The sequence below is a fragment of the Rhinoraja longicauda genome, chromosome 14, assembly GCF_053455715.1.
Source record: "Rhinoraja longicauda isolate Sanriku21f chromosome 14, sRhiLon1.1, whole genome shotgun sequence".
NCBI lineage: Eukaryota > Metazoa > Chordata > Chondrichthyes > Rajiformes > Arhynchobatidae > Rhinoraja > Rhinoraja longicauda.
Window position 1 is genome coordinate 20047004 of NC_135966.1, and position 21211 is coordinate 20068214.

At 40.7% G+C, this 21211-nt stretch overlaps 2 protein-coding genes across 4 annotated transcripts in view; one reads left to right on the top strand and one right to left on the bottom strand.

The window, feature by feature from the left end:
* The first annotated feature begins 903 nt into the window (after positions 1-903).
* On the top strand, positions 904-13734 carry kiaa1191 (KIAA1191 ortholog). 2 transcript variants are annotated; one of them, XM_078411543.1, is made up of 8 exons: positions 904-1219; positions 1422-1537; positions 1809-1996; positions 4754-4877; positions 5848-5972; positions 7943-8049; positions 8889-9031; positions 13043-13734. In XM_078411543.1, the coding sequence occupies exons 2-8, from the start codon at positions 1510-1512 to the stop codon at positions 13255-13257; spliced, it is 930 nt and encodes a 309-aa protein (XP_078267669.1). In that variant the 5' UTR covers positions 904-1219; positions 1422-1509; the 3' UTR covers positions 13258-13734. The 2 variants fall into 2 exon arrangements, with proteins under 2 accessions (XP_078267669.1, XP_078267670.1); XM_078411544.1 differs by having other exon boundaries at positions 1425-1537.
* Positions 13735-17035: 3301 nt separating this feature from the next.
* The window catches only part of simc1 (SUMO interacting motifs containing 1), a 39803-nt gene continuing 35627 nt past the window's right edge, over positions 17036-21211 (bottom strand). For both annotated transcript variants that reach the window (XM_078411547.1, XM_078411546.1), the window contains one exon: positions 17036-18297. In XM_078411547.1, coding sequence (XP_078267673.1) covers positions 18074-18297 — 224 coding nt within the window. In that variant the 3' untranslated portion in view covers positions 17036-18073. The remainder of the gene's footprint in view (positions 18298-21211) is intronic.

Sequence of the window (21211 nt, forward strand, 5' to 3'; positions counted from 1 at the left end):
GTGGGAGCCATCACTTGTACAATAGATGATGGTGGTAGCAGAATTAGCTCAGGACACTTCTAGTTTCCAGCCCCGCAATGTGGCCGTTTCCACACTGTATCACTCTATGACTATGAGAACTGAGATGAGGAAGAACTTTTTCAGTGAGAGAGTTGTGAATCTGTGGAATTCTCTGCCTCAGAAGGCAGTGGAGGCCAATTCTCTGAATGCATTCAAGAGAGAGCTAGATAGAGCGGAGTCAGTGGGTATGGGGAGAAAGCAGGAACGGGGTACTGATTGAGAATGATCAGCCATGATCACATTGAATGGCGGTGCTGGTTCGAAGGGCCGAATGGCCTCCTCCTGCACCTATTGTCTATGACTCTAAGTTGGATAATATAGAACTAATGGGAATGGATGAACGATGGTCGGCATGGACTCCTGTTTTCATGCTGTATCTCTAAACTAAACTAGACTAAACTAAAACCGTCACAGTGGTAAACAACTTATGGGGAATTGAAGTAACTGTATGCTGATAAAGCCGGGAATGAAAGTTTAGGGTGGTTGATGAAATGCCAGTTAGGCACGCCGTATTATCCTGGACGACAGAGACAAATATGCCGGGGTAAACACAGCGGGACAGTCAGCATCTCTGGAGGGAAGGAATGGGTTTGGAGAATGAAAGGGATCTGATGCCCACGAAAGGGCCGAACTATTAAAAAAAATTAGCTGACGCGTTGCCCGGGGTCATCGCCGTGACCGTAATCGTGCGTGCGTGCGATCGACCTGCCGCGTCTCCATGGCAACCGGGGGCGCGGACCCAAACTTCCTGTTGATTGGCGGCCGGAGGCGCGGCGTCACAGGTGGTGGGGGAGGGGCGGGGCGGGGCGGGGCGGGGCAGCGAAGGAGGCGCGAGCCGAGCCGAACCGTTAGTTGGGTCTCGCGCTGCTGCTCTGAGTCAGCGTTGTCGCTGTGAACGCGCAGCGCGCAACCGAGAGCCTGCAGGGCCGCTGCCGGGAAAGAGAAAGAAAGACTGCCGTCTAAAAAGACGTGCGGCGCTGCAGTCGGCGCCATGGCGGCATCCAGCGGGCCTTGAACACTCCTTTCACCAACCACCTCATCCCCGGAGCCCGTTTGTTAGGTGCAGCTGGCGGCGATGCTTCGGTGCCATCGCCGGTTCCTTTCTGGGGCCACTCCGCGACGCGCTGCCCGGCTGCCTTAAAGGGCTGCGCCTCGCTCGGTAAGTGCACCCACCCCCTGCCTCTAGCCGGCTACAGGCAGAACTGAGGCGGGGGCAGTGACCCACCGTCCTGCTTGCTGCTGGCAGCGGCTTGTATTTGCCAGATCTGCTCCCAGCCAGGAGCAGGAGGGCGCAGGTGCTGTTTGTTCCCATTCTGAAATAAAGAAGAGACTTAGTGCTTCTTTTCATTTTCTTGTCTCAGCAGGTGGAAACATCTGAAGTATTTGCAGTTTCTTCAGGAGAATCTAACTAATTCAACCATTAGAAGATAGTCACGAAATTCAGCCATCATGGCTTCAGATGAACACGACGTACCTGGTAATTAAAGGTCTTCTGCTTTCGGTTTAAAGACAATTTAAAATTTCTCCTAGTATGATATGGTTGCCATCGCGGATTATTTTTTAAATTTAAAGCTGGGTATTGTTTTCTAATGCAATGTAATTTCCAATATGTGGTTGTTTTCAAAAATGCGACTTTGTTTGTGCAGCAAAGCATGTCCTTATTAATCGATAGTGCATGTAATCTGGGAACATTGCCATCATAACTGGCACGTAAATGAAATTAAATCTCGACTTCGTGTACATTGCAGCAATCGACCATCCCTCGGGCTTACTAGGAAAGATGACCTTGCCGATCGGTCTACATCGCAGGGCATTCAGTTACGACGATGCCTTGGAAGATTTCTCGCCAATGACTCCTCCACCTTCTGATATGGGAAGCAGTATTTTGTGGAACCAACCCGTTATCACTGAGCGGAAGTACCTACAATTGTCTATGGTACATCTATTTATATTTTGTTTACATTTACAACGGTCCAATTTGTATCTGATTCTATAAAATAATAAGTTTGCAATTAATAGTTTTGCACAAATGGAGAGCGGGTAAGGAATTGTGAAGATCTTTTAAACAAATAATTACTTTCGCTTTTAGTTTTTCATTTAATACCCGGTGTGAATTTGCGTTGGTTTCTGCCGACGTTTTGGTGGTGTCAGCTGATGCCAATGTTATCCAGTGGCTTGGACTCAAGTTGGAATTTTGGTCGTGATTGGCGGCACGGTGGCGCAACGGTAGATTTGCTGCTTTACAGCGAATGCAGCGCCGGAGACTCAGGTTCGATCCTGACTACGGGTGCTGTACTGTAAGGAGCTTGTACGTTCTCCCCGTGACCTGCGTGGGTTTTCTCCGAGATCTTCGGTTTCCTCCCACACTCCATAGACGTACAACAGGTATGTAGGTTAATTGACTGGGTAAATGTAAAAATTATCCCTAGTGTGTGTAGGATAGTGTTAATGTGCGGGGATCGCTGGGCGGCGCGGAACTTGGTGGGCCGAAAAGGCCTGTTTCCGCGCTGTATCTGAAATATGGAAGAAAAAAAAATATGAATTACAATGTGATACACGATTTATTTAAAATTACTTTATAACATCACAACAGTGAATTTTGAAACTATTCATAATGAAACTAGATTGACTTCTCCAAAATGTTGTCCAATTTTACTGTACTTTCCAATCACATTTTATTATTGGTATTGATTACGGTATGTGGTTGCTTAGAATTCATAGTCCTCTCCATTATGGCTGGATTAGTGATATTGCCAATTGCAGCTGATTATGTAATATGTAATTCTGCTTATCTAGTAGTAAGGTTATTAATTTCCTGGAACCCTTAAATACTGTTGTGTGGGCAAGGAGACATGGTGTCTCTTGAGGTTAACAGTAGAACTGTAATTTCCCAACCCATGGCATGTGACCCTCTTGTGTACTATAAATAAAGCCTATAAGTAGGCCCTATTCATAATATTGAATTAGTTTTGTTGTAAAGTCACCAATAAATAAAAATAAATAGGGCAGAAAAAAACATACAGGGTACTGTGGTTGTCCTGGCACTAGAACTGCTATAATTCCCCAGGGTTGCCCCAACTCCATAATGTTGTGACTAGAGATTTCATAAAGTGGTATAGTATATTTTACCATGTGTGAACAAAAGGGACCTTTTCTGTAGATCACAGCTTCTGCTTTTATTTCTGGCATTTGTTCCAACTGCCTTCCCAGCAAAACCCCCTTGTCTGTGTCCTCTTATTACTTTGTAGGGAAGAAAATTACAGATGCTGGTTTATATCGAAGGTAAACACAAAATGCTGGAGCAACTCAGCGGGTCAGGCATCTCAGGAGATGCTGCCTGACCCGCTGAGTTACTCCAGCATTTTGTGTCTACCTCCTCTTATTACTTGCCATGCTTTGTACAGCCTCTACCCTTTTCAGCTTTCTTCTTCCCCTACAGTCAGCCTGAAGGAACGGCTTTGACCCAAAATGTCACCTTTTCATGTTCTCCAGATATGCTGCCTGAACTGCATCCGCAGTTCTTTCCATATATATTTACAGTTAAATATTGATTTCACAGCATTATTACTTTAGTGGTCTTCAAGAGATCCACAATGTTTTACTTTCCTTCAGAATTGTGCAATGGTTAGAACACTAACGGAGATCTAACTTGACTCGTCTTAGAGCAATTCCATCAATCCCATTTTTCTGTTGTTGCCCTTGAGCTGTGAAAATTATAGCTTAAGATATAATGGCCTTGAAAGATAGATATTAATTAGCTTAGAAGTAGAAAAACCTTATTTTGCTTATTTGCTTAGCCTATCTGTTAACAGGTTGCAAATAACTTGGTTATTTTACATTAACTTTAATTCCAAGGTACAGAAAGCAGTTGAGTGAATTAATTTAATTAGCTAAGTAGCTGGAAAAACAATGCATTGTATAATGAATGTTACAAAATAGATGAACAAACGTATACCATTGAGATACAGTTTGAAAATATGCTAACAAGTAACATGATTTAAATGTTGCAAAATATTTCAAAAATACCCGTGCCCGCAGACTTTTTGATCTTGATTTGATCTGCAATTAAGTCATGTTACTTTCTCACAGAAATCCAGTTCTCCGTACCAAATCTTTCCTATAGCTTGATGCTCTTTGCTGTTCTATCTTCTCTCTAAGGGTAGTGAATGACTAGATATCTCCACCCATAATGGTAGAGGTGGCCAGATTATTATTTATCGTTAAGGCAGAAAATATAAATATTTGGAAGACTAAAGAATTGAGAGTTATGGGGAAGCAACACAGAAGAGGTGTTGAGGCTAGCATAGATCAGCCAAGATCATTGTGAATGGCAGGGCTGGTTTCAAAAGGCTGAGTGGCCTACTCCTGCACCTGTTTTCTTGTGTTGGTGTCAGCACTGACTTCTAGTGGCAGTGATGTCATCAATTAACTTGCATCAATGTAATCTTGCAGTAAACAAACCAGAAAGAAAAAGAAGCATCTTTTACTTTTTATAGATATTGTAGAGAATAGAATAAATATTTGAAAATACACGAGTAAATTAAAAGCTGAAATATTGTAAACTTGTCTTCTCTGGTATGTACTCTGATTATTAGCATAGAGTGCTGATAGGCTCTGTTTTTCATTACAATTTCTGGGCTACTTTGTGTACCTTAAAATAAATATTTTATTTGTACATTGTGTTTTATTGTAGGTAGAAGATGGAGAAAATGGTGTCCCATCTTCATTAGTTGTTCCTTCATCAGGTCAAGACCTAAACAAAGTCCATGTGGTGAAAGTCAAAGCAACATCTGTCATTATGAAGTCACTTATGACACGTAAGGCATTTTAAATTGTTGCTCTGATTTTAAACTTTCATTTCTCAGTAATATCTTAAGGAATCTACTTTATGGGATACTGCTTCTGCCAATTTGATAGTCTTTAAGTATTCACTATTAATCCTAAGTTCCTTTCCAAACAGTTATGCAGCCCTGAGGTATGACCATTATTGCATTAATCATTGACCTAATCAGGTCTGGATCAAAGTGCCCGCCAACCATACATTAGCTTCTTGTTCTTGCACTCTAGGATAGCATTATATTCTCTAGTTGATTTGTATTTTGTGGATTTCTGTGCACACAACACCTAATTATGTAATTTTAATAACATCTAATAATTTTCCTGTTTTTGGGTTCTGAGGTAATTCCATCTTTTTTTAAGCATCTTCCATTCCCTGTTTCAACATTTACACAACCTGATTTCAACGCTTTGTCCTTTATTGCCTCTGATTTACTTACTTGCTCCGATAACTTGTCATCTATCAACTTTACTGATTCTTGTACAAGAACATTATTTTAAAAAAATTGAAACATTGTGACATTTGATAATAACATCTAATTTCTGTCTCAACTGCCTTTTGATTTTGGGGGTTTTCTAAAACTTCACTCTTTATTTTTAATCTGAGTAATAATACTTAACTCATTTACCTTTCAAGATCCATTTTAATTTAAATTAAGTGTAATTTTTGCTCTCTATGTTGCCATCTTTTGTTGTCATTTGTATCCTGGGTCTGTTTTGAAAACAGTCCCAGTGGATACTTTATCTAAACGAATGCTTTTTAATAATTGAAAATCATTGGATATTTTTGAATTAAATGGTTTTATTATATTGAAAAGGGAATGTGTGTTAAGTATCGGCTCTTATACTAATAGTTGTTCTGCAGTATACCCTGATCAGTATTGATTTTGTTGGATGGTTGGTAAAGTATTAACATTTTCAATTTGTTTAATTTTACTTTTTAATTACCAGAGCAGACGCAGGAAAGTATACATCGATTTGAGAAGCAGGCAGGCCTGACAGATGCTGGTTACCAACCACACAAAGGCCTAGTTGCAGAAGAGGCCAGTTATCACCGTGTAGGGGAGGCATTACAGGTAAACATTGAGCACTTTTTATCACATAAATCAAATGAACTACATCCAGTTCAGCTCTAGCAACATATGATCTGATTAAACCCCTGGTGTTAAGTTTCCATATTAAAAGATGATGAGTCTTCTAGTACTTTTGCTTTTGAGAGGTTGAGTTTGTTATTCTCAGTTAAAATAGGACTGGATATGGACAGCTAACAGAATACTGTTCATCTCAATATTGTGAGTTGAATTTGGAACTCAAGTTAAAAGCAGAAAGCTCTGAGATTAAATGAAATTAGCTACAAAATGAAATTATTGTCAGAGTTGGTCTTGGTCAGTGGTGTGTTGTCACCAGATGGTTTTTTGTTATCCTACTTATTTTTGCCTAAATACCATGTGATAGACTATTAAGCATACGTGAATCTCTAAATAACCCTTCCAAATTTGGTGGAACGTTTCCGCTTTGTTATTTCATTTCCGCCATTCCAATTTCGCCTCACATTTTTCTGCAAAACAGTCGGTAATTGCAATTTGTCAATTCGGCTGCTAGAAGTCGCTAGAGGTTCTGCGATAAAAATCCCCCCGCCCTGGAAGTCTCCCTGAAAATCTGACACCTAGGCTGGGCAAGGCAGCCAATCTCAACCTCATTGGGATTTCCATGGCCAATCGGTGGGTTAAACTTGCAACCTGTGGCTGGGGCTCTGGAACTCCAGCCCAGCTGGAGCCAGCACATCTATCCCCATAGCCGACTTCCTTGGCCAGCTGGATAAACCAGCAAAGCTCTGGAACCAAGAGTGCCAGAAAATCAGTGGTGGAACTATAATGAGTAAATATTAAAATTTAAGTGCAAGATGATATAACTATATTAATTAATCAATCAAGGCGGGGTTAAAATATAAAACACAGCAGAAAAGCCAAATACCACCTTTTTGGGCTTATCAATTAATGTGTGAATTTAATTCAACAAGTACTTCCGTATGCTTAGTCAAGTTGCATATATCAACTCTTTCTTCATAACTTAGTCATACATTTTATGACCATTGTTCTTTTATTCAATACCAAGAGAATCGGGATGTGTACGGGTAAAGCAAAATAGAAACCAAAACAAAACATTTTTTTCTGTATTGCAAAAAGTATCTCTGTTCAATAACCTTTCTATAAATGGCAGAATATACTCATGATACGCCTGACATTGTACATGTAGTCCAAGAACTACAGACTGTTAGAAATAATAGTCGTTTTTCACACATGAATGTAGCGCAGTATGTGCATTTGGCGTGCATACTTTTTTTTGCTGAAAAGTTGCATTACGTGCCATGTTATGAATTTTGATGTAAAATTCTGAATTTTGGACATCAAAATTATGAATTTGTAAAATCAAATGTTGGGAGGTCTGCTAAATTAAACCTTAAGTATTGTACAATTTTGATTTTATTGCCTAAAAAAGGATATATTTTGCCATGAAGCGAGTGTAATAGTTCAGTAGACCGATCCCGATGATTCCAGACCTGTTGTATCAGGAGAAATGTGGTTGACAAGACCTGTATTCACTCCAGAGGACTGAGATTTAATTTGAAATGAATACAATTTTTACAAAGTTTATTAGCCTCAATATATTTCAAAAGTAGATAAATCTCTAGACACAAGGCTTCAAGGGATATGGAGAGAGAGTAGAAAATTATATTATGATGAAGGATAATTTTGACAGAATAGGCTTGAAGGGCCAAATGGGCAACTTCTATGTTCTTTTCAGTATTTTGCATTTTTCAGCTGGGTTGAAGGCTAATAATCTAAAATGGGAACATTATCTGCTTCTGTCTTTTTACCATCATAACCTTGTAATTCATTCCTTTTGCTATTTTCATTTAACTTGGGGCAGGCATTAAAGTTTTCTGTGCTTTGCAAACTAACCAGTTTGTGAGATTACATCTCTGCATTGGCTCCTCATGATTATTTGTTTTTGTCACTTGTGATTCTTTTGGAAATCTAAACAGAAATTCAAAGCACAGAGTGTGGATCTAAGTAAAGAAGATAAGCAGATATCCTCCACTCAATCGACTCCTTGCGGATCACCACAGTCCTCACCAATGCCAAGTCGCAGGTATAGAAAAGTAGTTGTAGAAAATGGGATAGAATATCTGTTCATTCAGTTACCATAAAATCACTACATTGTCAAACACTTAAAAAAACCCAGTATGAAACGAAAGAGACTGTTTAGACTTTGAATTACTCTACAGTGATGATCAATAGCGCAAGACATTGCCCATTCTTAGTATAGGTGAAATTATTAAAGTTATTAACAGCGATGAAAGATTTTGGTTGGGATAAACAGTGTCATTTAATTTACATACAACAGTTAGATATATAGCCACCATGAGTCACTATTCTTTAGGACAACGATGAATCATAATATTTTTTCATGTTAATTTTAATGGTGACTTAATGACTGAGGTTAAAAATAAATTGTAGATGATTTAACTTATTTTTTTCATCATAATGCACTACATCCTTTAGCTTGAAATTGTGACAAATGTATGGAATATATATTTAAGTTAATGTCCCTGGATAGGATTACTATAAAAACCTTGTACTGTATAATAAAATTTCTAGGCCATGGAATCTTGTTAAGATGTGTATTTGGACATTTTATGTAAAATCATCACATTTTGTAAAGTACATTTATGCAGGGGGAATGCTGATTACTCCAGACGTGGTAAAACACGTTTTACAGTCTTGTGTAAAGTTTTACTATGGAGAGTGCAAGCCTTTAATACTAAAATAGATTTATACAGAAGCTTGAAGACTGGTTTGGTATTATTTTGAATGAGTCAATTTAGGCTTTATTTGTCATTTTTGTCAATTAGTCATTTATTTGAATTAATCATGAATTGTACAAGAGAGGCGGAAATATTTTTATTGCTTTTCTGGTGATGGTTTCAGGTCTTTCTTTGGCCAGGGGGCATCTTCTGATTTGGCCGGTAGAGGTACGGAAGGAGAATCCACCACATTAGTTAGTGAAACAACTGCCACTGAGAAATGGAATCCGTTTATGCGTTCACATACTTACAGAGCAATCGAATCAGGTAGGAAAAATAACAAAATCTGCTAGTTAAGCGCTGATTAAATCCACGTATTGAGTGTACTTCAGTTGGTCGCACGCTTGCTTTTGAATCGGAAAATGATGGTTTTATAACCAATTACAGATACAAACAGATTCATTATTGGTGGCTGTGCACACGGACACAGCGGCTGCTGTGAAATGTGAAATCAAAGGTGTTAACGTCTGTTCTACACCTCTAAAATACGACCAGGACACTTTATTGATCATCTACTTCTACAAAAAAGACGACAAAAGCTGCATTTCCTGGATGATAACTGAGGAAGACCTTTGGAACCTCGGCGATAAAAAAGACCAGGCACTCAAGCTGCAGCACCACCTAAGATGGCGGCGCGCACAGACGCAGCGGCTCCGCTGGGTCCTAAGAACCTCTGATCACAAAGGAGACCAGAACCTCAAGCTGTAGCACGGCCTGCTACAGTCACCAGAGAGAGGTGCGAAAGGAAGCAGAACCGCGGTAAGCGGCGGAGATCCGCGCTAGGTTAAGGGCTTACCCGCATAGACCAGCTCTTCCATCCATCATGCCCTCGGACGTCCACTCGCTGGACAACAAACTAGACCACATACAGCTCCAGCTGCACATGCCACGAGAGATGAGGGACTGCTGCATCTTCCGTCTCACAGAAACGTAGCTACATGACAAAAACCCCGACACGGCCATCCAGTTAGCGGTGCTAACACCACTCTGTGCAGACAGGAATGCCGTGTCCTTTGGTATGACCTGTGGAGGGAGTCTTTGTGTGTTCATCAATAACAACTGATGTGTGAACTGTTCTAAAATCAAGACCCACTGTTCACCACTGGTGGCGTTCTTGATGGTTAAATGCCGTCCATTCGCTGTAAGGCAGCAACTCTACCGCTGCGCCACCGTGCCGTTGTTGTGGCTGTTAATATCTCTCCCAGCACCAATTCCAAGGAGGCACTGTGGGAGCTTTATAGAGCTATCAATAATCTACAGACTACTCATCCTGATGGGTTCTTTGTGATTGATGGGGATTTTAACCATGCCAGCCTAAAAACAGTATTACCCAAATTCTACCAATACATCAACTTTGCAACCAGAGGGGAGAACAAACTAGATCTGGTTTACTCAAACATTCAGGAAGCATATAAGGCTCCCCCCCCCCCCCCCCACCTTGGATACTCAGACCACATCATCATCATGCTCACCCCCTCATACAAACCGCTACGTACAGGTATGTAGGTTAATTGGCTGGGTAAATGTAAAAAAAAATTGTCCCTAGTGGGTGTAGGATAATGTTAATGTACGGGGATCACTGGGCGGGATCACTGGGCGGCACGGACTTGGAGGGCCGAAAAGGCCTGTTTCCGGCTGTATGTATATGATATGATATGGTAAACGGACAGAAGTAACACATAGACAGATCAGAGTAAGGCCAGCAGGATCTACTACAGCACTAGAAGACTGTTTTCAAACACAGACTGGTACATATTCAAGGAAGCAGCCACATAAGACACCCACACTAATATTGGAGAAATATGCTGTCTCTGACCAGCTACATCAATAAATGCATAGAGGAAGTCACTGTTATTAAGAACATCACCATGCGATCCAACCAGAAGCCATGGATGATGGTGGCGGTCTGTACGCAGCTGAAGACCCAGGACGCTGCCTTCAGAACAGGGGATAAGGCAGCTCTCAGGTCTGCAAGATCCGAGCTGTCCCGGTTAATCAAGAGAGCAAAGCGGGCCAACACGCAGAAAATCCATGGCCACCAGACGTATGTGGCATGGTATTCGGTCCATCATGGACTATAAAGGAGCATCACATTCCAACAACACAATGCCTCCCTTCCGGCCAAGCTAAATGACTTTTATGCACGCTTAACACCATGCCTGGGAGCAGATAATAATCCTGGATTCAGCTGACGTGTGGAGAGCCCGAACCAGGGTCGACCCACAGAAACCCCCAGGACCAGACAGCATACCTGGTTGTGTGCTCAAGGAATGTGCTAACCAGCTGGCAGAAGTCCTCACAGACATTTCCAACGTCTCCCTGACCTAGGCTACCGTCCCCACGCCACCATCGTCCCGATGTCAAAGTCATCTTGTCTCCTGCCTCAATGACTTCCGTTCCATGGCACTGACTCCCCATTGTGAGGAAGTGCTTTGAACGGATAGTCATGGAACACATCAAGTATAGCCTCCCCACCTCACTAGACCCCCACCAGTTCGAATACCACCCTAACTGCTCCACAGAAGACACCATCTCTTCCACCCTCCACGCAGTCCTCTCCCACAGACACCAAAAAAAAACCCATGCTAGAATGCTATTTATTGACTTCAGCTCGGCATTCAACACAATCTCCCTCAGAGGCTGGCGGGGAAGCTCTCCCTGCTCGGCCTCAATACCCCCCTCTGCAACTGGATCCTGGACTTCTTAACACATCGACCACAGTCAGTATGTGTTGGCAGCCTCAAACACCACTATCATGAACACCGGCGCCCCCAAGGCTGTGTGCTTAGTCCACTATTATTCGCACTACTTACCCACGGCTGTGCTGCCAAACACACCACCAACCAAATAATCAAATTCGCAGATGACACTACAGTGGTGGGCCTCAGCAGAGACAACAATGAGACTGCCTACACAGAGGAAGTGGCGCAGCTTGTGAACTGGTGTGAAGACAACAATCTGTCTCTGAACATCACCAACACCAAAGAAATGATTGTAGACTTCAGGAGGCTGCCCACCCCACGCACATCATTGGCCCCATCGTGCAGAGGGTGAGCAACATCAAATTCCTAGGGGTCCACCTCGCTGTTGACCTCTCCTGGTCTCTCAACACTACACACCTGGCTGGGAGGGCTCAACACTAGCACCTTCCATCAATATCCTTGCACCTCAGCCCCATGAGGAACGACATTTCGTTCAAATGTATACTTGTATGTTCGAATGACAAATAAAATTATTATTATTAAATTTCAGCTGAATTTGTTCTGTGCTATGCTTTCAGATGATGGAGGCAATCTCTCACTATAGAGAGTGGTGAGTCTGTGGAATTTTCTACCACAGAAGGTAGTTGAGGCCAGTTCATTGGCTATATTTAAGAGGGAGTTAGATGTGGCCCTTGTGGCTAAAGGGATCAGAGGGTATGGAGAGAAGGCAGGTACAGGTTACTGAGCTGGATGATCAGCCATGATCATATTGAATGGCGGTGCAGGTTCGAAGGGCCGAATGGCCTACTCCTGCACCTATTTTCTATGTTTCTATACTGAAGAAGTATGCAGACATACTCGGAATTGCCAGGGCAGAGAGGGCTACAGACCATGCTGATAAATGGAATTTGAGTAGATGGGGTTAATATTGATGGTCAATGTAGACATGGTGGATCGATTGGCCCATTTCTGTGTTTTGACTATGTTCTTGCACTTCCTGTCTTGAAGAAAAAATGGACATGAAAATCAAAATGGTCTTAACAATACTGAGGAGTCTTAAAACTACATTTCCTTTAACAGTATAATATGTTAGTTCAAGTCGATTAAATATTATTTTGAGCTTCCATAACACTTGAAAATTCCAATGATTCACTATCTGGATAAAAATATTTTTTTCTCATGTCAATTCTAAATGACTGACCACCCTTTGAAGTTATGACCTATGATTATAGATTCTCATTCAGGGAAAACATTAAGCACTGTACGAGTTTTGTTTCTTTCAGTGAGATAACATCTCGTGCTTCTGAAAGCTTTTAGAGAATATTGGGCCAATCTACTTATCGTTTCCTCATAGGATAGCCCTATCACAAGGTGCCACTTCACCAGTCCCCTATCCAAAATAGTCAGCATTGGCGATCAGGATTGAACACAGTTGCCAAAGGTCTGAGGCAGCAACCAAAGAGTAGGGGGAAAGACTATTGTCTTAATTGCTAACAATTTTTTTAGACTTCAGTTGATAAAATTCATTAATAAATTGTCACCATTCAATGCTAACAAATGTCTTACTTTTCTACAGGTAGTTTTGCCATTCAGAAATATAAAGGCATGCAAAAACCCTCGCCAATGGACATCATGCGTACTCAGGGGACTGTTGCAAAAATCGCAGAAGGTCATGCAAACTTGAATGCACCCAAAATGGAGCTAACTATTCCAGACAGGCAAAAACGGCCAGTTCGTTGTCATCATATAGAGCCCAGAGATTTAAATGCTTTTGCTCCAACAGGATTTTAAAATGAACTGTAGTTAAGGAGAACCAAATCTGTGTGCCCTCTACTCAAATGAATTATGACCTGAACTTGCTGCTCATCTAATGAAATTTCATTTTGTCGTATCTGACTACACCTACACAGAAATTTTATTTTTAAACTGGGAAGAGTGAGTGAGATCTGGAAAAAAAAAACGAATTTCAATTCTGTTGTGGAATTAAAATCTTAAGAACTTGAAACCCACAAATGCTTATTTGCACCTACAAGGTTGTATTGAAAAGTTCTCTATTATGTCCAGTTCCCGTCAAAAAGCCCCCAAGTTAATGGACTAAAAGAGCCTGACTTTTGAAGTGCAATACATTGATGTTTTTGCTATCCTAATTTACCAGCTTGATTTAAAAAGAGTAAAGAGAGACTAATAGGATAAAAGTGTTACTCGTAAGTTGTCTGTGCTTGTCTGTATCTAATGTTAAATAAACATGAACATAATTTTGTGACTTAATGATAGTATTTTTTCTATTTTCTTTCTGAATCAGTAATTTTGTATTTATTAATTATATTTATAAAGGATGTTAAAATGATTACTGACCAATGTGTACCATGGTCTGTTTTTTTTAAGGTCTTCTTAAGCATTTTAAAATAGAACTATACAACTTAGTACAAGTCTTGAATGCAATTTGTTTTTAAGTAATGTTTTTGAGCTATGAAAATTTGTACTACAAACTAATTGTTTTCAGTGTCCTGATTTTTAACAAAAAGTTCCTTGAACATTATGTAATCAAACCATATTTTTCATGTAACTCCTTAGTGGTTAATCACAGAATCTGCCATTAACTTGACATGATCTTTTAATAAGATTAGTTGGTACCAAGAAATAAATGATTATTAAACAATAGGAACCTCTAAAACAATCATAAAAGATAAATTGTATTAACTAGTCTCTTGGAATAAGTGGACTGCCATCAGTATTAAAATGAACTATGCCTTTGTATTGTATCATACTTGTTTCTTTATCGATGTAGCTTTTGGTCAGGAGGAGTTTGTGTTCACAACAGCCTATGGTCTACATGAAAAGAATCACATCTCCCAGGCATGACAGCAAATTCCAATAGCTGTAAATGTTTGGACACAAGCAAATGTGTTTCAGTAATGCTAACCATCATTCCCATCTTTAGCAAAGATTAGATCGAAGGTATGGCCTTTGATCAATCTCCATTCTGCCATTTGATCATGATGTTCTACCTTTCGGTCATAACTCCCAAGACTGAGGTGCTCTTCCTCAACGGCTGAGGTTCACATGCTACTCACTGACATTTTAGTTTTATGGCCTTATTTACTAACCATATTTCCAATTTTCACAAACAATAGTTGCCTAAAATGAAGAATTATATTTTAGAGTCAGAAGAATGTGTGACTGCTGTTTGAATTGGATTCTCCTACAGATAGAGGTTTGTTTACCTGTTGTTTGGTGCATTCCTGGAACATAGCCTTTTCATTGTCAGATTTACAAAGCTTCCTTCCCACATCCTCCATTCCACTGTAAACCAATGCATCTCTGGATCCAGCCTTTATATGTCCCATAATCATTACTTTTTGCCTTTTGCTATAACCCTTTAGTTATTTAATTAGTTTGCTTTAATCCTCATTCATCTCCTACCTTCATCTCCAGGTCGGCTGCAATTATCAGACCTTTCACCTGGCACCGTTATGTATTTATTGTTTAGTTTGTTCTGGTATCTATTCTACAATAAATGTACACTTTGCACCTCTTTGCAACTTAAAATGTCTACATTTTCCTAATTCTCATACCTCAAAACATTAATTCTGTCTCAGTGCATGGATACTGCTTGACCTGAATATTTCCAATATTTTTGTTTTTAATACAGATTTTCAATATCAATTGTTTTTTCTGCAAAAATGGTTCAACGACTTCAGGTAAGGGGATAGTTGTGTAGGAAAATAACTGCCAAAAATGAAGAATTATATTTTACTGAGTCAGAAGAATGTATGACTGCTGTTTGAATTGCATTCTCCTATTTTTTCTGCAAAAATGGTTCATCGACTTCAGGTAAGGGGATAGTTGTGTAGGAAAATAACTGCAGATCCTGGTACAAAAGAAAGGTATCACAAACCTACTCCCTCCCACAGCTACATTTCTTCCCACCCTGTCTCCAGTAAAGTCTATCCCCTACTCATAATTCCTCTGTCTCTGTCTCTATCTGCGCCCAGGATGAGGTGTTTCAGACTAGGGCATCAGAGATGTCCTCATTCCTTAGGAAACGGGGCTTCCCCTCTTCCATTATAGATGAGGCTCTCACTAGGGCCTCTGTATCCCACAGCTCCGCTCTTGCTCCCCCTCTCCCCTTTCGTAACAAGGATAGAGTCCCCCTTGTCCTTACCTTCCACCCCATCAGCCAGCGTATACAACAAATTAGCCTCCAACATTTCCGTCATCTCCAACGGGGTCCCACTGGCCACATCTTCCCATGTCCTCCCCTTTCTGCTTTCCGCAGAGAACATTCCCTCCGTAACTCCCTGGTCCATTCGTCCCTTCCCACCCAAACCAACCCTCCCCAGGTACTTTCCCCTGCAACCGCAGGAGATGCAACACCTGTCCCTTTACCTCCCCCTCGACTCCATCCAAGGACCGAAAGTCTTTCCAGGTGAGGCAGAGGTTCACCTGCACCTTCTCCAACCTCATCTATTGTATCTGCTGTTCCAGATGTCAACTTCTCTACATTGGGGAGGCCAAATGCAGGCCTGGCGATCATTTCGCTCAACACCTTTGCTCAGTCCTCCTTAACCAACCTGATCTCCGGCTGAGCATTTCTACTCCCCCTCCCAGTCTGACCTTTGTGTCATGGGCCTCCTCCATTGTCATAGTGAGGCCCACAGCAAATTGGAGGACTCATATTTCCCTTGGGCAGCTTACAGCCCAGCAGTATGAACATTGACTTTAACTTTAGATATCTCCTCTTTCCCCTCCTTCCCAGTTCTCCCACTGTCTTCCTGTCTCCAACTACATCCTTTCTTTGTCCCACCCCCTCCCCTGACATCAGTCTGAAGAAGGGTCTCGACCCCAAACGTCACCCGTTCCTTCTCTCCTGAGATGCTGCCTGACCCGCTGAGTTACTCCAGCTTTTTGTGATATCAGGCAAGGGGATGGTTAAATTTTTTAAAATCCAGTAAGTACTGTTTGAGATAGCCTGCCTGGTACCTTGTTAGAAAGGCAGTGTATACCTGCAAGCCTAACGTATCCTTTCATTAATGTAGTGCATCCTTTGTAGCCAATTGGACAAAGTTAGAAGAGGCTATCTCATTTAAGACCTAGTTTGGAGATGTTTTAATCACTAATTTGTGGTAAATTACATTGAGCTATATCAGTGATCATGCTTTCTGTTTAATTGATAATATCTGCCTGACAATTGCCTTTACATAACTAAAACTGTAATTGAGCTGAATTTGGTAAATAAAAATCAGACAGGGCACAAAATCAACATGATGGTCCAAAGTTCAGATAAAAAGCTCCCGCTAGTTGCCCCTCCGTTTCTGGTGCTCCAAACGATACCTGGATGAGTCCCTCAACCAAGAGTTATTCTTCAGTAATACCAAACGAGCATCAGTGACAATCAGACCCAAGGTTCGAATCAATCATCACCCCGAGCAAACAAGCTCACTCTACATTTAATATCTGGATTATTATCTGTAGCATTTCAAGTGATTTGTGAAACTGTCAAAGACCAGTACATGCTACTGACAATGTATAGTCTTCTAAAATACACAATCTTACATTATTAGCAAGTATATTTTATTACATTAAAAAAACAAGAGAAATACATTATTCAGAATTTTGGTAGTGATTTCAATGAATCGTAAAGAAGTTTTTAATTTGGTTAGGATCAGCTAACACAAAAATATTATAGTGCAATGTTATCCAACAGGAGAATCTTCATTATCTGCCAAATTTAGGGTTTCACCTTCCCAGGAAATTGGTGGATGAATAAATAATGTTCTCCATATTTTGCTTTTCACTACATCAATATTCAAATACAATTGCTTGAATATAAACAAATTTCTGCAATTATTTGACTCAAATTAGGAGAATCCCCCCAAATGAGGAACATATCAATGCAAAAGAGGTTGGTGTTTCCTGCCAAGGCTTGGTGTTGCATAAAATTCTGTTGGATAATGAATATTCCACTGAATACAAATTTATATAAACTTGATGACATATCTCACAAAAGTTAATTTTAGAACATGAGCACAGGAATAAATCATTTCTGAATTCGTAAAATCAGACAATATATAAGCAGCAGGCATACACTTTTAACTGTCTCAAACTTTAAATGAAGTACATTCTTTACAAAAAGTATAGAAAAGATTTCCATTTGAGTCAAGCAGAAAACTTTAAATTCAAAGCACCAGAAAGTGCCATGATATATAATAAACATCACTCTTTGAACTCAGATTAACCCTGAATTTGTGTGTTTAGACTGAGGGAATCACACAAACACAATGCATTGGAGCATCATAATATTTTGTATGTATCCCAGATCTTAGAATGCAGACAGAAAAACCTCCAAAACAAAGCAAATCTGCAATTGATCACATCTTTTTGTGCCTGAATTAGAAATACAGTTCAAAGTAAAAATAACAAAATTACAATTGTCTAATATTAGGTGACAGCATGTTGCCACCCTTCGAAAATAAGTTAAAGAATTGAGATCCAACAATACTCTAAAATTCCAGTGCATCATTTTGTGCTGAGAGTGATAGTTTGTTGAAAGGGTAACAATTTATATTATATATAAAAATGACCTTTTCAAAACAATTTTAAAACGTTATGTTCCAGTTGCTGCACATAGAAGCAGTTCCTTTAACAGATTGATCTGTTCTTCTAATTGCGGATTCAATGATCGTCCCAAATCACTCAACACTCGATTGTAGAATTCCTCCATATCTGTCAGAACTTCTTCCTTAGTGATGACATCGTGTTTTGTGAGCACAGGAGGTGTGTCAGCGAGAACATATTTCACCCGTTCTGTGATTGAAAGCCTCAGGTAACCTGACAAACCCATTCAAGATATATTACAGAAACACTTTATCAGATAGATGCTCAAGACACATAACAATTAAAAACACATACCGTCAGATGTTAATTTATCCTAGCTTCTTATTGCCATTTAGTATCTTTTCAAAATGGAAATAGTGCCATTGAGCTATACATCAAGGAAATAGGCCCTTTGGCCCAAGCTGTCCCTGCCCATCAAGTTGGCTAACTGAAATAGTCCTACATATATGCACCTGGCCCAGATTCCTCCAAAGATAGAAACAAAATGCTGGAGTAACTCAGCGGGACGGGCAGTATATCTGGAGAGAAGGAATGGATGACGTTTTGGGTCGAGACTCTTCTTCAGACGAGAGTCAGGGGAAAGGGAAATGAGATATAGATAGTGATGTAGAGATATAGAACAAATGAAAAAGATATGCAAAAAAGTAACGATGATAAAGGAAACAGGCCATTGTTAGCTGTTTGCTAGGTGAGAACGAGAAGCTGGTGTGACATGGGTGGGGGAGCGAGGGGGAGAGGGAGAATGCAGAGGTTACTTGAAGTTAGAGAAGTCAATATTGATACCACTGGGTTGTAAGCTGCCTAAGCAAAATATAAGATCAAGATCGTTGTTCAAGATGTTGACCCTTATACATTGGCAAGACCAAATGTAGACTGGGGGTTCGTTTTGCTGAACACCTTCGCTCAGTCCGTCTGGACCTACCTGATCTTGCCAAACACTTAAATTCCCCTTCCCATTCCCACACTGCCTTTTCTACCCTTGGCCTCCTCCATTGTCAGTGAGGCTAAACGGAAATTAGAGGAACAGCATCTCATAAATCTGCTTGCGCAGCTTACAGCCCAGTGGTATGATTATTGATTTCTCTAACTTCAAATAACTCCTACATTCCCTCTCCATCTCTCCCCCACCCAAGTCACGCCAGCTTTTCATTCTCATCTAGCAAAAAGCTAACAAAGGCCTGTTTCCTTTATTATCATTACTATTTTGCATATCTTTCATCCATTTGTTCTATATCTCTCTACATCACCGTCCATATCTCTTATTTACCTTTCCCCTGACCCTAGTCTGAAGGGCCTCGACCCGAAACTTCACCCATTCTTTCTCTTCCGAGATGCTGCCAGAGTCACTCCGGCATTTTGTGTCTATCTTTGGTTTAAACAAGCATCAGCAGTTCCTTCCTAACATATTCCTGTAAACTGTGCCTATCCATATATCTGTTCAAGTATCTTAAATGTTGTAATTGTACCTGCCTCTGCCACTTCCTCTGGCAACTTTATTACATATTTATTTGTTGTGTTGTTGCATTTAATGTGCCTGTTAAGCTGCAGCAAGTAAGAATGTCATTGTTTCATTGCATATGACAATTAAACACATAGAAACATAGAAAATAGGTGCAGGAGTAGGCCATTCGGCCCTTCGAGCCTGCACCGCCATTCAATATGATCATGGCTGATCATCCAGCTCAGTAGCCTGTACCTGCCTTCTCTCCATACCCCCTAACCCCTTTAGCAAAAAGGGCCACATCTAACTCCCTCTTAACTATAGCCAATGAACTGGCCTCAACTACCTTCTGTGGCAGAGAATTCCACAGACTCACCACTCTCTGTGTGAAGAAATGTTTTCTCATCTCGGTCCTAAAAGACTTCCCCCTTATCCTTAAGCTGTGACCCCTGGTTCTGGACTCCCCCACATCGGGAACAATCTTCCCGCATCTAGCCTCTCCAACCCCTTAAGAATTTTATATGTTTCTATAAGATCCCCCCTCAGTCTTCTAAATTCCAGCGAGTACAAGCCCAGTCTATCCAGTCTTTCCTCATATGAAAGTCCCGCCATCCCAGGGATCAATCTGGTGAACCTCTGTACTCCATCTAAGGCAAGAACGTCTTTCCTCAGGTTAGGAGACCAAAACTGCACCCAATACTTCAGGTGCGGTCTCACCAAGGCCCTGTACAACTGCAGCAGAACCTCCCTGCTCCTAAACTCAAATCCTCTTGCTATGAATGCCAACATACCATTCGCTTTCTTCACTGCCTGCTGCACCATGACACCCAGGTCACGTTGCATCTCCCCTTCTCCCAATCGGTCACCATTCAGGTAATACTCTGCTTTCCTGTTCTTGCCGCCAAAGTGGATAACACCTTTAACTTGAGCTCGTTCCATATTTGCATTGCTGGCTGTGTGAGAAAGCTACCCCTGAGACTCCTTTTAAATATCCCCCTTCGCATTTTAAACCCATACCCGAAGGCTTTTGACTCCCCTGGGGAAACGATTGTGGTTATTCACTTTATCAATGCCCCAAATATGTCCAAAATATAGACTTGAAATGAGGACTTGAGGAATCTAATGTACTTACTGCAATCTGAAATTATTCAAAGCACAATCAACATTCCATATTCCTTTAAACTCAGATGTCATCGAGCAGGGCAATGGGAAAATAATAACTAAACCTCTAGAGTTTCCTTTGCCGCCCCTTTAGCACTGTAACGTTCAATGCACAAAGTAACTGACTGAAGACTTGTTCATAGATTGAGTACCTGGTTTTGGATTTGAGTTTTGGATGATAAAATTGCTACTTTGAATTGACATTTTGTAAGAGGAAGCTAGAGATTTAACATCCTTGCCTTATACTATCCTACATGTATTCAACCGAGGCCATTTGGTCCATCAAGCTGATCACAGTTAGTGAGGAGCAGTCCCATTTGTCATATTCCACCTGTCTATTTCTCAGCATTCATGCAACTGATTCTCTCTCACACATTTGAGTCCTTTTGCTATTGACTTGCACCAAGGGGAAATTTAGAATGGACAGTTAATTTACCAGTACATCATAGGGATTTGAGAGGAAACTTATGTGGTCACTGGGTGAAAGTGCAAAATCAAAACAGACAGCACCCAAAGTCAAGCGAG

What these genes read in the sequence shown, in the direction of transcription:
- kiaa1191 (XM_078411543.1), top strand. Translation starts at nt 1,510, where the DNA reads ATGGCTTCAGATGAACACGACGTACCTG. An exon ending in GTGTAGGGGAGGCATTACAG is followed by an intron (nt 5,973 to 7,942) that starts GTAAACATTGAG and finishes AAATCTAAACAG; the next exon opens with AAATTCAAAGCACAGAGTGT. An exon ending in TTACAGAGCAATCGAATCAG is followed by an intron (nt 9,032 to 13,042) that starts GTAGGAAAAATA and finishes ACTTTTCTACAG; the next exon opens with GTAGTTTTGCCATTCAGAAA.